The 16,252-nt window shown below is 37.9% G+C and overlaps 1 protein-coding gene across 2 annotated transcripts in view; it reads left to right on the top strand.

The window, feature by feature from the left end:
• LOC107677835 (collagen alpha-5(IV) chain-like) overlaps positions 1-16,252 on the top strand; it is a 50,534-nt gene that overhangs the window by 20,274 nt on the left and 14,008 nt on the right. For both annotated transcript variants that reach the window (XM_016472875.1, XM_016472874.1), the window contains exons 2-33: positions 2,977-3,036; positions 4,554-4,643; positions 4,774-4,818; positions 4,902-4,946; positions 5,310-5,372; positions 5,473-5,526; positions 5,638-5,664; positions 5,783-5,863; positions 6,205-6,267; positions 6,552-6,587; positions 6,675-6,716; positions 6,805-6,897; positions 7,152-7,205; positions 7,406-7,462; positions 7,542-7,586; positions 7,669-7,722; positions 8,095-8,139; positions 8,243-8,330; positions 8,640-8,675; positions 8,819-9,067; positions 9,167-9,256; positions 9,647-9,717; positions 9,834-10,025; positions 10,370-10,538; positions 10,783-10,875; positions 10,977-11,081; positions 12,465-12,562; positions 13,202-13,352; positions 13,495-13,608; positions 13,867-14,034; positions 15,527-15,616; positions 15,712-15,858. In XM_016472875.1, the coding sequence (XP_016328361.1) occupies positions 2,977-3,036; positions 4,554-4,643; positions 4,774-4,818; positions 4,902-4,946; positions 5,310-5,372; positions 5,473-5,526; positions 5,638-5,664; positions 5,783-5,863; positions 6,205-6,267; positions 6,552-6,587; positions 6,675-6,716; positions 6,805-6,897; positions 7,152-7,205; positions 7,406-7,462; positions 7,542-7,586; positions 7,669-7,722; positions 8,095-8,139; positions 8,243-8,330; positions 8,640-8,675; positions 8,819-9,067; positions 9,167-9,256; positions 9,647-9,717; positions 9,834-10,025; positions 10,370-10,538; positions 10,783-10,875; positions 10,977-11,081; positions 12,465-12,562; positions 13,202-13,352; positions 13,495-13,608; positions 13,867-14,034; positions 15,527-15,616; positions 15,712-15,858 (2,815 nt within the window). The remainder of the gene's footprint in view (positions 1-2,976; positions 3,037-4,553; positions 4,644-4,773; positions 4,819-4,901; positions 4,947-5,309; positions 5,373-5,472; positions 5,527-5,637; positions 5,665-5,782; positions 5,864-6,204; positions 6,268-6,551; positions 6,588-6,674; positions 6,717-6,804; positions 6,898-7,151; positions 7,206-7,405; positions 7,463-7,541; positions 7,587-7,668; positions 7,723-8,094; positions 8,140-8,242; positions 8,331-8,639; positions 8,676-8,818; positions 9,068-9,166; positions 9,257-9,646; positions 9,718-9,833; positions 10,026-10,369; positions 10,539-10,782; positions 10,876-10,976; positions 11,082-12,464; positions 12,563-13,201; positions 13,353-13,494; positions 13,609-13,866; positions 14,035-15,526; positions 15,617-15,711; positions 15,859-16,252) is intronic.

The following is a 16,252-nucleotide window of genomic DNA, read 5'->3' as shown; positions in this document are numbered from 1 at the left end:
GTGTTTTTTTTTTTTAAGTAAACTCACTCTAAAAAGAGAAACGCACAGACGCGTATACACGCAACTTTTCTCTCTCTCTCTCTCTCGCGCATGCGTGAGCGTTTGCTGAGTGAGTCTGGAGAGTGCGTGTGGTGGTGAGTTTGAGTTGCGTTGAGCGTGAGTGCAATTTTGTGCTTTTCCTTTTCCATCTTTTTTTCTTCTCTGTGTTTAGCTTAGTTTTGTTTGTTTGTTTAGTGTTAAGGATAGTTTTGCTGGTGTGTTGATCCGGGCCGCGGATCAATGCTATTGATGGTTTATTTACACCTGTCAGCAGCTTTTCGGTTGCAGTTTATACAAAGACTTCTTTTGGGATCGAGTGACTTTGGTTGGAGCGCTGCTGCATGTGTTATTTTACGGAGTCTCGGAGGCCTACAGATGGACAAATCTCTTTTCTTTTTAGACCATCTGGAATTGGATACTCTCAGAATGCCAATTTCACTCTCGCTCTCTCTCGCTCTCTCTCTCTCGCTGTGTGTTGAAAGTGAACGGTGGCTTATGCACTCCTTTCAAGGTTGGTAGAGGTGTCAGGCAAGGATGTTCATTGTCAGGAATGCTTTATTCATTAGCCATAGAACCGTTATTGCGACAGATAAGAGTTCAATTGAATGGTTTACATATACCTGGTTTTAACTGTAATTTTCATTTGTCAGCTTATGCTGATGATGTAATTGTTATGGTCAACAGTCAAGGAGATATGGACATGTTAAAAAAATTACTTGAAGATTTTAAAGTGTTATCTTCTGCTAAGGTAAATTGGAACAAAAGTGAAGCGTTGATATGTGGAAAGGGGACAGGAGAGAAGCTAAGTCTTCCTGATGGGTTGCTATGGAGTAAAGGGGGTTTTAAATATTTGGGGGTTTATTTAGGAGATGAGGTTACTGTACGGAAAAACTGGGAAGGAATTGTTGAAAAGGTTAAAGGTCGATTAGACAAATGGAAATGGTTGGTCCCAAACATGTCCTACAAAGGGCGCACTTTAATTATCAACAACTTGATTGCATCCTCTCTCTGGCATAAACTGGCCTGTATAGATCCACCTTTAAATCTGATCTTCTTTGGCAATGGATGTTTGTGGCTTACCCTCCTTGTGAAGGTGTCAATGATTGTTTTGTGGACAACTGTCAAATCTGCAGTCTTCCCCATGATTGTGTAGCCTAGTGAACCAAACTGAGAGACCATTTTGAAGGCTCAGGAAACCTTTGCAGGTGTTTTGAGTTGATTAGCTGATTGGCATGTCACCATATTCTAATTTGTTGAGATAGTGAATTGGTGGGTTTTTGTTAAATGTGAGCCAAAATCATCACAATTAAAAGAACCAAAGACTTAAACTACTTCAGTCTGTGTGCACTGAATTTATTTAATACACGAGTTTCACAATTTGAGTTGAATTACTGAAATAAATGAACTTTTCCACGACATTCTAATTTATTGAGATGCACCTGTACTCTGTTTTCAGTGAAATACTATGTTCATATGTAGAAGACTGTAGTCACATCATGTTGTGGTTTACGTCTGTTTAATAACATTTGTGGAAGCCTTATTATTTGTAAACATATTAGGTTCATAAGGATTGTCAGGATTGATGACTTCACTGGTCACCTGATGATGATGAGCGGTGAAACTTCATTTAAATGAACTATAAAGATGCTCTTGTAAATAGACTTAAGTCATGACATTGACTAAAAGTGATTTTATGGTTAATGATGATTTTATGTGTGCATGCACTATCTGTAAAGATTTTTTAAAGCTGATTTTACAGCAGCCATTACTCCAGTCTTCAGTTTCACATGATCTTTCAGAAATCATTCTAATATGCTGATTTGGTAATTAATTATTATTTGTTAACAATTGCTCTTATTATCAATTTTAAAAATGCTTAATATTTTTATAAATGGATTATTTGAATAGGAAGTTCAGAAGAACAGCATTTATATGAAAAAGAAGTCTTTTGTAACATAAATGTCTTTGCTGTTACTTTTGATCAATTGAATGTATTCTTGCTGAATAAAATTAATGATATTAAGCAATAATATTAAGCAAATCAACTGTGATAATAATAATAATAAATGTTTCTTGAGCACCAAATCAGCAGATTAGCATGATTTCGTAAGGATCATGTGATGACATTACCATCTTACACGTCTTCAGACCATTTATTTTTTCTCCTTAAATACAGCTAGGATCATATATTAAATGGATTATTGGAAATAATAAAAAAATTCCTATAATGCTCCATAATCTATTCTCAGAGAGAGCAAGAGGCTCGTCAGAGAGTGCTGGCAGAGAAGCAGAGACTGGAAAGAGAGAGTCGCTTCCAGAGAGAGGAGGCCGAACGCCAAGAGAGGAAAAAGGTACAACTTAGAAACAGACTCACTTTCAAATATACACAACATTAATACCATTCTGAACTTTTCAAGTTTGGGTCAGTAAGTTTTTTTTTTTTTTTTTTTTATCTGCAAGCATATACATTATTAAACTGATCAAAAGTGACATTAAAGACATTTATAATGTTATAAAATATTTTCAAATATTATTTTGAACTTTCTATTTATCAAAGAATCTTGAAATTTTTTTTTATTGCAATTTCCACAAAAACATAAAGCAGTTTAACATTAAACATTTCTTGAGCACCAAATCAGCAAATTAGAATGATTTCTTAAGGATCATGTGACACTGAAGACTGGAGTAAAGACTGCTGAAAATTCAGCTTTGCCATCAGGAATAAATTATATTTTAAAATAGAAAGTAGTTCTGTTAAATTGCAATAGTATTTAACAATATTATTGTTTTTACTGTATTTTTTATCAAATAAATGCAGCCTTGATTAACATAAACCCCTTTTTAAAAACATTTTTAAAAAATTAATTATTCCAAACTTTTTTTTCCTCCAAAATCTATTTTGTGTGCTTATAAATAAATTGTGTTTTGTGTTTTCAGGCATGTCATGGTTGTGGGACTGGAGCAAAGTGTGACTGTAGTGGGGTGAAAGGACAGAAGGTGAGTGTTTATCCACAAACAAACAACCACATACATCAGCTGAGTTCCAGTCGACAGGGTCCCTGCGCAATGTTCATTGCTCCAGAGAAAGGGATATCTGTTGAAGTTCACTTCACCCAACAAAATGCGTTCATTTGTAACATCATCAAACATATGAAACTTGAGTTTGAGGACTTATAACAATATACTTCTTTAAATAAGTATAATATAAATTGCTATACTTTAAAGTGCCCCTATAATGCAATTTTTACAGTTCCTAATATTGTTTTGGAAGACTCCTACAATAGGATTACATGCATGCAAGGTCAAAAAACACTTTCGTTTTCTCAAAATATGCATTTAATACTACCTCATATTCCAGCGATTCTCAAACGATTCGTTCGAAGCAGTTCAAAGATTCAGTCTCTCTAAACCCCTCCTTTCCGTGAGCCTGCTCTGCTCTGATTGGTCAGATGGCCTAGTCTGTTGTGATTGGTCTGCGTGTCGGAAACGATACGCCTATTTCAATAGTTCTGTATTTTGAACGCTCTATAGAAAATATAAACATCTATTATTTATCATACTTACAGGTTGTGATTCAGTGGAGCAGCTTGTCCAAATAAACAGGATACTGAGCCATCTTTCAACAGCAAGCGTTTTGTGAATCCGCTTTGAACTCCCCGAGATTAGAGAAGCAGTCGTCAGTAGAATGACGTGTTTGTGGGCGGGGTCAAGTTGTTCGCGGCCGCCAATGTAGAACATAGGCGCGCATTATGCAAATTACAGTCTATGGTATTACCCCGTATTACCCCGTGATGTGTAGCTGCCACGGAAGTGGAATTCGAATTACTAACGACTCGTTTAGGCTGTAGAGAGTCGATTCTTTATTTTGGGAGACAATAACTTTATTTATCGTGCACTTTCAGCTTTACAACTTTGCAGATCGTTTACATTCACATACAGCTACATTACACACGGCATGAAAGGCAATATTGGAAATGGCATAATAGGGGCACTTTAATATACATATGTCTGTATTGATGTTCCTGTATTCCCTATGCCGTTTACAGTGCCTTTCGAACTGAACATGTTCGCTCCCTTAGCCTGTGAAATCCACTTTGTAGGGCACTTACGGTTGAAGGGAATAACCTGTAGATTGATATGAATGTATTTCATGCATGCATTGCATGGCTAGCCTTTACACTAGGCCAAACCAAATTCATTTAAAGTTCAAATGAAGTGAACAGCAACTCAACATAAGCCTGACTCTTTTCATTTTTACCTGTGCTACCAGAAGTGCTGCACTGGGTAATGTATCGCTGTATGCTTAGATGTTTGTGGTTTTGAAATCCTATGTGAGACGCTAGTCTGATAGGATCACATGAATTGTTTACATTACTTTGTTTTTTTTGTTTTTTTTAAGTGATGTGATCTTCTGTGTACATTCGTAATGATAATGGTTCTCTATGATGCTGTCTCTCCTTTGGCCTCTTTTATGTTTTTCTTTAAATATTTTCCTAACTTTTTTTTCCTGACAGGGTGAGCGAGGGTTTCCAGGTTTAACGGGCCAGTCAGGTGTTCCAGGTTTCCCTGGACCAGAGGGGCCGATTGGATCTCGTGGGGAGAAGGTCTGTGGTCAGGACATCAGTTCATTGTGATATTCATATATTCATCTGTATAATTACAGATCAACCAGAATCTGTTATTGATCAACTATACTGTTGCTTCTATTAAAACTGGACTTTGTGTCTCTCACAGGGTGATGATGGATCTACAGGGCCAAGCGGGCCTAAAGGAATAAGAGTGAGAGTTTCTCCGTAACAGCTTCTGGCTCAAAATGGATCCACAGTTATCAACAAATGCTGACAGTTTCTGTGTTTTTGCAGGGACCTCCTGGATTACCAGGTTTCCCAGGAACACCAGGAATCCCAGTGAGTGAATCAATGAATCAACAGGAAACAAACTTTTTAGAGGACACTTCTTAAGCAGATTACATAATTATGGCTGCAAGAACTGATCGATAACATCCTAATTGAACATTGTTGACAATGAAGTTCACTATCAATTAGTGTAATAAGTGCACCTTGGCTTGGATCAAATCATCAAATGATGCCTCCATCAGACATAATTTGCAGAAAACTCATTGCTCATTGACAGAATATAGAACAACATGTTTTTCAATAGTAATAGTAATATGATATAATTGTGTCATTCTGCTGTCCTCTGTCTACCTCTTGCCTCACACTGTGAATGGCAATAGTTATAAGCATGTATGTGCTGTTTTTGACTGGCAGGGTCTCCCGGGACAGGATGGCCCCCCAGGACCCAGAGGAGTTCCTGGCTGTAACGGAACCAAAGTATGAAACACTACAAACAAGAATCTTTTGCCTGTTCACAGATTGGTTGAATTAAAACTTAAAAAAGAACAAACATAAACCTTTTTTTTTTCTTTACAAGGGTGAAAGAGGATTCCCAGGAAGTCCAGGTTTTCCTGGTTTAGAGGGTCCACTAGTAAGTGTTGCTTTATGTCACATTTCAAAGTTGTAAGCATACTGTCATGCGCTCACAGAAGTATTTGAAGTCATTATTCTCAAAATAATTTATACTTTCTTGTCTCCACAGGGTCCACCAGGTTCTATAGGACAAAAGGCAATTATTTCATTCCATAATGCACATGCTTATGTTCTGCACTGTAGTAGCACACTTAAGTACATATTAGGATATGTGTGAAATTATGTTTATAAATACCTTCTCTTTTCTCCTGCAGGGGGAGCCTGGGGATGTCATAGAAATTAATCGCCCTTCAGAAAATGGGTCTCCTGGCTTTGATGGTTTACCAGGCTCCAGGGTGAGCATTTCCAGATCAATTAGCAACAGAACCAGATTTTTCCAAATAACAGTAAAACTTATGTTCCCATGAATGTTTGAGGTAAAATCAAAGCATAATTTTGAGATCAAAGCATAATTCACTGTGAACCCTTTCAAACCAGTATCGTAACAAGAATTATTTTACTATATAAGCTTGAAAGTAAAAAAAAAAAAAAGGTTTCTCATTGACAACTTTATATCTCACAGTTATAAATGTATTTCTTGCGAATTTATACTTTACCAACAAGTTAACAGATAATATATTTGCATTTCTTGAAGTGCCTATAAATATGAAATAACTGTAGTTCATAACACATATAGGGTGAACCTGGACCCCCGGGTCTTCCAGGTCCTGTTGGTCCTTCTGGTCCCCGAGGGTATGAGGTAAGATGCTGATTGTAATTTCTTTGTTAATTTGTGCAGCTGTAAGCTTGTGTGATTCAGACTCCACCATGCATATTTCAGATGAAGGGCTGTGAATCTGGCTCAGACAGTTTTAGAATTTTGCAAATACTATAATTAATTTCATTTGTTAATTCCACCATTTTTCAGGGTCGTCTACTCCACCATGCATATTTCAGATGAAGGGCTGTGAATCTGGCTCAGACAGTTTTAGAATTTTGCAAATACTATAATTAATTTTATTTGTAAATTCCATTGTTTTTCAGGGGCGTCCAGGCCCTCCTGGTCCACCAGGGCCAAAGGTAAGTTTGAATGCTGCAATTAAACAGTGTCAGGTTTTATTTGTCTCACTTTTTGTCAAATTGCTAATGTGTCTCTTTACCTTGAAGGGAAACATGGGTTTGAACTTCCAAGGACCCAAAGGAGAGAAGGTACGCACTTTGGTCTGTGACAAAAACAACATATTCATCAGGCTTATTAACAGTTGGGTTTTTAATGTGTGTATTTTTGTGTGTGAAGGGTGACCGTGGATTACAAGGACCTCCTGGGCCACCAGGGCAGGTTGGCGAAGTGTCAGGCTTACCTGATACAGTCATTCAACAAGGAGAAAAGGTATCATTTACTTGCTTCAAACCTTTTATAACCAGTCTTATTTTCTTTTAGAACTAATCTTATTAATGCACCATTTTTATTTGTATTTATTTTTTACCTCATAGTCCAAATGCAGTTTTTGGCCATATTCGACTCAATTACTTTTTTGTCATACACAATGACAAATAGTAAAACATTCCTGAGTTACATTGCATGATAGCTGGTATATCATGCTTTTGTGAATGTATGTTTTGATATGTTTGTTTTTTTTATAGGGTGATCGCGGCTCACCTGGAGATCCTGGTTTTCCAGGTCCCCCTGGCCCCCCCGTATGTATCTTTCTTTTTGTTTCCTTTCGTTCCATTCTACATTTATTAAAAACACACTGGCATCTTGACCTCTCACAGAAGTATAGTATTCACCTGATAGTATTCATCATCATTTTATGTACATATAAATATGATGTGGATTATGCTTGCTTTCTTTTTTTGTTCAGTTTGTAATTAACAATCATGTCTTTGTCTGACAGGGTCCACAAGGGGGCCAGAAAGGTGAGAAAGGAGAACATGGGGAGCTTGGAAAGAGGGTGAGTTGAAGCCTATTGAAACCCCGACTCAGTTCAGCATTTTATAACATTTATGCTGTGATATATTTATTTTCATTAGGGAAAACCTGGCAAAGATGGTGAACAAGGCCTCCCTGGATATCCGGTAAGCTGTCTACAACAGATGTTTAGTAAAGTTTATCAAACAGGTGATATTCTTTAATACTGTTGTGACATCTCTTTTTTAGGGTGATAAAGGAGAACCAGGTCCTCCTGGTCTGTCGGGGCGAGATGGTACAAGAGTAAGTACTGAACGTTTCTTTCCTTAACAGTGTGAGCGCAACATTAGATCCATAGTAAACCTTGTGTAATGATGATCATGGGCACAGAGGTGCAACTTTAATGTTAAAGAGCTGAGCATTTATAAAAAACAGCTGACTCACAGGTCATTTTTGTTACTTGAAAGGAATTTAAATTAGGATGTTGTAATTATTCTGTTAGTTTTTAGGATTTGCATATCTATTGTGATTGAACATGGATATTGTCACAATGTAGCAGTGATTGTCACACTATTTTTTGTCCAAAAAGTATTAAGGAGGCACTGCCTCCCTTGCCTCCTCTGTGAAAAGCCCTGGTTTGAAATCATACATATATTCTTTTATTAATGCCTTTAGGGTGAGAAAGGAGATCGAGGACCTCCTGGACCTCCATCATACAGGGTATGTGAAATATATTACTGTTCTATTCTGTCATCAGTACACAGGCCTTCTATCATTTATCATTAATTAATTAGTTTACTTATAAAATCTTTTCACCTCATAGGATGGGCCGTTCCCAAGTGGAATAGGACCAAAAGGAGACAGTGGTGAGCAAGGATTTCCTGGCCCTAAAGGAGATAGAGGACTGCCAGGTATATAAACGCTACTCAAGGTCAAGCTTAAGATTAGTTGTGTGAAAAGATTAGACAATAATTCATGCTTCTCATTATGTTTGTTCTTGCATGGTTCCCTGAATGGGATGCATATATTATCAAATGAATAAGTCCCATGTAACAGTAATAGTAAGTCCCCTTTTTAGTGATGCAATTATGAGGTTATGTATTGTGGCCTGGTCAGACACTGAAGAAAGCAGAAATATCATTTGTCTCCAGTTTATGCATAAGAATATGTTGTACAGTGTTATGTGTATCAGTAGTCAATGCATATTTGTCTTTTGGTAGGTATTCAAGGGCCGCCTGGGCCACAGGGTCTTGCAGGTAAGTTAAAAATGTTAATATTATTTTGTAATGTATTTCACACAGCTTTTCATTATAATTCATTTAGCATTTATTTGCAGTTAATCATGCATAATTCATGTTAATTCATTAATGCAGTTAATTAAATAAATCTGTCATTATAGGAATTGGAGGTCCAGGGCCTTCCGGTCCACCAGGTTTACCTGGAGAGAGAGGAGAAAAAGGTGATGAGGGACAATCTGGAATCCCCTTCACTGGACCACCTGGGAGAACAGGTCCACCAGGGCCCCAAGGAGTCCCAGGACCTCCTGGTCCGCCAGGAATATTCAACGAAATACAATGTAATCGTGGTCCTCCTGGTCCTGCAGGCCTGCAGGGGGAGCAAGGATTTCAAGGAGAAACAGGACAGAATGGTTTGCTATTTATTTCATATTAGAAAATAAAAATAACTTTTTTTTTTGTTTGGTTTGAGGATCTTTGTGTCTAATGCTTTCTAATACCAACTTTCCTAGGTCAAAAAGGAGAGACATGCGTCAATTGTTTCACTAATGGAAACCCTGTCCCAGGACCCCCGGGGTTTCCAGGTCCTCCTGGAAATCCAGGTAAGATTAAAGTCAACTTAAAATAAGTATCTTCACGTGCATGATCTTTATAAGGAGATTATGCCATGCAGGTATTTATTTTTAATGCTGTTTTACCTAATAAAGGTGTACAAATCTCATAAATAAAATGAAAAAGTTATCTCCTGTTTTGCTCATCACTATTACAGTTAAAAAAAAAAAAACAGTAGCATGGTGGAGCACAGTATTTTTTTCAAATACCTTTGTATGCCATGTAAATAACATGGTTCATGAATTTCAGTACGAAAGTATATACCCAAGTAGAGTACTTTTTGTCCATGTTCTTCAGGCCTAAAAACAAAACTTTATTCTCACAATAAATGGCTAATTTAAATAAAGTACAGATGTTTTTCACACTTATTTTTGTGTCAGGTGTACCTGGTTCGCCTGGATCTAAAGGAGACAGAGGATTCCCGGGAGGGCCAGGGCTCATGGGCCCACCTGTGAGTGCATCCTAGTTTCCTTACACATGCTGGATAACTCAATTTTTGTTTAAAGTGACAGATGCTTCAGAGTGATTAAAGAAAATAATTAATTATTTAACACTTCTACACTTTAGGGATTACCAGGACCTCAGGGTACTCTTGGATTCCCTGGAGAGAAGGGCGACCCAGGCGATACCATCTCTGTTCTGGGTGTGAAAGGAGAAAAGGGAGACACAGGCTTTCCTGGCCCTCTAGGTCTGCCGGGACTCGAAGGAAGACCTGGTCGTGATGGAGTTCCTGGTCCCCCAGGCCTCAGAGGACCACCTGTGAGTGCTTGTTCACTTTTCATTACAACTACAACTTCTGGGTCTTTTGTACAGTTAAGTACACTGATATACAATAATACACAGATATAATAATACCAGGCAGACCAGGCAAATAATTGATGATAATAATAATAATAATACTCAGACTACTAAACTACCATTTATCTTAGTCAACCTTTGGAGAATATTTTCAACCTCTATCTAACCCTTAGAATTAAAATGATTTTTTTATTGCTGTGTGTTAAGACTCCTATGTAAACCTACTTTTTGTGTGTATAATGAGAAATGGCGTTACATGATTTCACAAAACAATTTGCACCAAAATATGCAATTTTTTCTTACAGGGTTCGGCATTGGTGAAAGGAGCACAAGGTCCACCAGGTGCACCTGGCTTGCCAGGATCTTCAGGAGACAGGGGTCTGCCTGGTCCCCCAGGATTTGGTCCTCAGGGACCTCCTGGAGAGAAAGGTATCCAGGGTGTTTCAGGACGACAGGGTGGCCCTGGAGCACCAGGTAAGAAGCAATACTTTTTGTCTTGTTTTTATGTTCAAATTGTTATAAGGCTGTCAATCAATTAAAAAATGTGAATGATATGAATTACATATATGCTATTTTTGCACTAATCAAGGTAAATAAGTGTAGTTACCTGTTATGTGATAACTAGAAATGCAGCTGACTACTTTAACTTGTAGCTTGGCATGTTTCAATGTAGCAGTGATTTTACTATGGACATTACATCATCTCAATGTTTGTCTAGGTCAGAAAGGTGAACCTGGGTTGGCAGTGTCAGATAAAGGTGAACGTGGACCCCCAGGACGTGATGGAGATCCAGGTTTGCCAGGAAGTCCAGGTAAAGAAAAAAATGACTGACTATAGTTTGTCAGCATACATTTAGTGGTCTTAAATGAATATGGAGCAGATTCAAAAGAAACTGGTTCCATATCTGTACAGGTAATCCAGGCCCATCAGGACAGCCTGGGTTCCCAGGCTTACCTGGATCCAAAGGAGATCCTGGTCTTCCTGGTATTGGTTTGCCAGGACCCCCTGGTTCTAAAGGTACAGTGTTTTCCTGCTGTTGAAATGCTAATACACTCACATAGATTGTCAACTGCATTGTGTTGTTTAAAGCAGAAAATGGGCATTATTCATGCCCATGAATAAAAAAGTCAGATTTGGCCAAATACCTGCCAGTTCATTTCACTAGACACATGTATTGTGCCATATATTCATTTTTTAAAACTTGGGTAGTGAGGAGCAGTTTTGTCCATATGTGATGCGATCTGGGAAAACTCGTCAGATGTCATGCTGGGACGTTTTCAGAAAATTCGAAAAATAGGTTGAATGTAAATTTTTTGTCAAAATTAGGGTTTCATTCAATTATTATTCTATAACATCTTGTCTATCATCTCTGAAAATATCTTGGCAAAATGCACTTGTTTAGTGCAGAAAAATAGCGATTTATTGCAGCAAGCAGAAAAGACTGTCTTTCTCTCATGTTACGAACACGCTGCGAAAATGCATTCTCTTAACACCACAAAAACAGTTATCCTATCAAAATAAACCACATAACATATATAATAAAGGTGTATCAATGCACATTTCCCGCCAGTCCTGTGTAAACTACGGCAAACAATGTTTTTTTGTTTTTTTTTTATCGTGAAATGGCGGAGCGCAAGAAAACAATGCAGTCTCACTTTAAAGGGGTCATATGATGCTGCTAAAAAGAACATTATGTTGTGTATTTGGTGTAATGCAATGTGTTTATGCAGTTTAAGGTTAAAAAAACACATTATTTTCCATATAATGTACATTATTGTTTCTCCTCTATGCCCCGCCTTTCTGAAACGCGACGATTTTTACAAAGTTCATCGTTCTAAAAAAGCGAGGTGTGCTCTGATTGGCCAGCTATCCAGTGCGTTGTGATTGGCCGAATACCTCAAGCGTGTGATGGAAATGTTACGCCCCTTAACATACTGTGATGCCGTCTCCCAGCAGGACGAGACTCAGTCCAACTGCTATGCTCGTGCGCATCCCATCATCGGTTCTCTCTTAGCAGTTCAGGAGTATCAGGCACATTTATAAACCGAATAACTTAAGTAATTTGTGGATTAGTGCGTACTGGAGACGCGAACCGTTTCAAACGATTCAGTTCGATTTGGTGAACTGCTTCGACCAGTTCACTAAGAAGATCTGGTTATATAGAACGATTCGTTCGCGATCCGGACATCACTAGACGAGACAAAACCAAAACTGAAAATCATAGCTATCAGCCAACTTCAGATAGCCATAACTTTTGTTACGTTCAAGCTATGGGCAAAATAAAAGTTTTGGAAAGGGCTTGAACCCAGCTTTCATATGGTATCAAAACCTAAAAAAGGAAAAGTTGGGTTTTCCTAGATCGCATCACATATGTCTAACAGTGCTGTCCATATTCTTCAGGATTTCCTGGTATTGCTGGTTCCCCTGGTGGACCTGGTATTCCTGGACGATCAGGTTTGGATGGACTGCCTGGTCAGCCTGGATTACCTGGACCCAAAGTATGAAACATTTATTCTAAACAATACAATATGATATTATTATCCATCTATGTTACAAATGATTTCAATTTCAAATAAATGCTGTTCTTTTTAAATATATTAATTAATCAAAGAATCCTGAAAAAAAAGTCATATTAGAATATGGTTTCTGAAGGACCATGTAATGGCTGCTGAAAATTAAGCTTTGCCATTGCAAAAATTTGAACAGAAAACAGTTATTTTGATACTTTTTGCATTAATATTTCACAATATTACTGTTTTTACTGTACTTTTGTCAAATAAATGCAGTTTTGGCGAGCATACGAGACTTCTTTCAAAAACTTTAAAAAAGCTTACTGACGGTAAGCAAATATAGTTTGGGATTTATTTATTTATTCATTTATTTATTTATTTGACACTTTTTTATCCGTTGATGACTGAACAATGAAAGAGGAGTACAAGTGCGGGAAGAAATTAAGCAGCTATTTGCATCTGTTTTCCTTTTTTGTGCTTGACTGTCATGTCTGCATTGAATTATGGGCAATATTGTGTTTCCTGGTTGTATACGATAAATTAGAGTGGGGTATAAATGAGTGGACTGTATTAGGAATGAATAGCTTTAAGATTAAAGTGCTCAAATGAGTGTCTTTGTCCCCAAAGGGAGAGCCTGGTTTTGGTCTACCTGGCCCTCCAGGTCCTACAGGATTCCCAGGCAGTAAAGGTGTCTTCGGTACTAAAGGTGATCCTGGTTTCTCTGGAAGCCCTGGTGGACCAGGTCGTCCAGGTCTTGACGGTGCCCCTGGACCTAAAGGTAGAGACAGAGATTAAATCGTAATGTTGCATTGGAAACAAATTAGATCCCTTTCCATTTTTGAATTTTTAAAAATAATTTTTCAAGATTATTATTTACAAGTATTAAACAAACAATCTTTGCATTTGCATTTTGCACTTAGGTGATCCTGGTTTTCCTGGTGGTGCTGGTCCTCGTGGCCCCCCGGGGCTCCCTGCCTTTGGTCTTCAGGGCCCCCCTGGTCCTCTGGGAGCTCCTGGTTCTCCGGGGTCTCCTGGTATGCCTGCAGTTTTTCTCTTCCTTTGAACTATTCAAGCATTTATTGAACTGTGAGACCAGAAACATCTCTCTAATCTTGGTTTAAAGATATTCTTGTTATATTTATTTTTATTTAAGTGAACTAAAATATGCGTTTGATAAAGTATATCCCATAAATGTTATCAAACACTGATGTTAGTACTGCTATTATGGTTCTTAGTAAAACAAATCTCTGGTGCTTCACTATATCACACCATTGTCATCTTCTCTACATCAGGAGTCCCTGGTGTGAATGGAGAGAAAGGAGACCGTGGCCCCCCAGGTTTGAGTATTCCAGGGTTGCAAGGTGACAGAGGAAATCCTGGATTTCCTGGACCTCCTGGTCCAGCTGGTCCACCTGGGGGTCCAGGACGACCTGGTCAAGATGGCCTATCAGGACTGCCTGGTAATATGATGAGAGTAATATCCACTGATGTTACCACTTTTGACCGTATTTATTTAATATATACAGTGTATGTCTTGTTTCTTTATGGACTTTCTCTACTAATCCTTAGTGGTGCAACGGATCACAAAACTCACGGTTCGGATCATATTACGGATTTTGAGTCACGGATCGGATCATTTTTCGGATCAGCAAAAAAATAAATTAAATTTACTGAAAGCTTACTTAAAGTACTTCTATACCACAGCAAAAACTACTAGCTTAACTAATAAAGTTAGCAATAAATCAAGAACAATACACAAATTACAAGCATCGATGAATACAGCATAACATAGTTACAAATAAAGTCATAAACAGAATTCAGGTGCAGAAATATAATAAAATATAATAATTAAGTGTAAAATAACACAATAGTGCTGCACAAGTTAAATACAGGTTAATCTTTGTTAAAGCTGTGGTGTTATTTTATTAGCAGACAGAAGCAGGTATTTATTGGCTGCTGTCTCTTTAAGACCAAATGCACGGACCTAATACTGACACACATCCGGTTTCTTTCTCAGCTGTTTACGTTCACTGAATACATAACTGACTGTTTTTACTAGAATACTTGCCAAAACGGGTATTTTAACATAACTTTGTGTGTATGTGAAAGAGGAATCAATTCGCTGTTCAACGCGGTGTCTCTCTCTCTCTACGTGTGCGCACTTCGGGTGCACGCGGCAGCGGCTGAGCGCACAGAAAACAGCGCGAGTTAAAATTGCTTGAATGTGTAAATTGGCAAGAGAAAACATGTTCAATTCAATTCAAGTTTATTTGTATAGCACTTTTCACGATACAAATCGTTGCAAAGCAGCTTTACAGCAAATTAAGTTTCTACAATATTTAGTGGTAGCTTATCAGTGGTGACTGTCAGTTAATGTACATATGGCAGAAATGTACGGAAAAATCAATTAAAGATGTAATCAATTAAAGACGTAATCAAACAGATGATGAACACTATTAACAGCAATTATTATATGATGCAATCAAACTTATAGCAAAATGTGGTAGTTCTGTATGTTGTTTCAGGGTTGGCATCATCTGAGGTCCTCTGAGGGGTTGGCATCATCTCTTCTCAGGTGTTCTGGATCCAGACTGAAGCTTGTGTAAATCCTAGTTAAAACAGAGAAACAAATAGAGACATAATTAGCGTAGCTGCTGTTCCAACCAAGCAAAATTGATTTGTTTAACCCAAACTAAAGAATAATAATGTGCATTTGATCAGATATAACTGCAGTACAAGATTATGAGATGCATTATTTGAATGCTTGGCCAAAGAGATGTGTCTTTAATCTTTAATTCACATGTGCAAATTATAAACTTTCACTCTATGATGGTTAAACTTAACAGTTAATCCGCGAATCACATGCGTGCCGAACCGTGCAGGCTGATCTGTATGGATCACGGATCATCTACGATCCATTGCACCCCTACTAATCCTATATAATTATTACAGGGCCTAAGGGAGACATTGGTGGGATGGGTGCTCCCGGACCTGCAGGTGCCCCTGGCAACCCTGGCAGACAAGGCTTTTCAGGACTAAAAGGTCTGATACCATTTTTTGCTTCAGCTCAAATTTCTGAAACAATTTCATAAAGTCCCGCATAGAGTGAAATATTATTGTGCTCTGTGCCCCTGCAGGAGATGACGGATTCCCAGGACGACCAGGAAACCCAGGTTTCCCAGGAACAAAGGGAGACAGAGGTGACACAGGCATTCCAGGCCCACCTGGCATAGGCTCATCCACAAATCTTCTTAAAGGACAAAAAGGAGAACCCGGAGCTCCAGGTGAGTCAAACATGTTAGCTGCTACATAGCTCACACCATCATGGTCTTTTTGGTGATGCCAAAGACCCCAAAATGTATATATGCTGTGTATGGGGGAAAATGTGTTATAATTATAAAGTCAACATGTTATTTGCTAAATTAGATAATTGGTTTTTATATTGTTACTTTAAAGAAGCCAAAGCAGAAACTCTTGTCTCCTTCCACATTTCAGTGTGCATGTACATCATGAATGTTATCACTGTTCGAGCATTTTATTAACCAATATTAAGTTATTACCTCCTACTAGTATGTAGTTAGAACTTTTTATTTATTCCAAATAAATAGATTATGATCCACAAATAAATTTACAAGATTTACAAAAAATAAACATATTCACAAATCAATAGAATGAGAT

The sequence above is a fragment of the Sinocyclocheilus anshuiensis genome, unplaced genomic scaffold, assembly GCF_001515605.1.
Source record: "Sinocyclocheilus anshuiensis isolate Anshui unplaced genomic scaffold, SAMN03320099.WGS_v1.1 scaffold1077, whole genome shotgun sequence".
In the NCBI taxonomy this organism is placed as follows: Eukaryota; Metazoa; Chordata; class Actinopteri; order Cypriniformes; family Cyprinidae; genus Sinocyclocheilus; species Sinocyclocheilus anshuiensis.
This window is presented reverse-complemented; position numbering and strand designations above follow the sequence as displayed.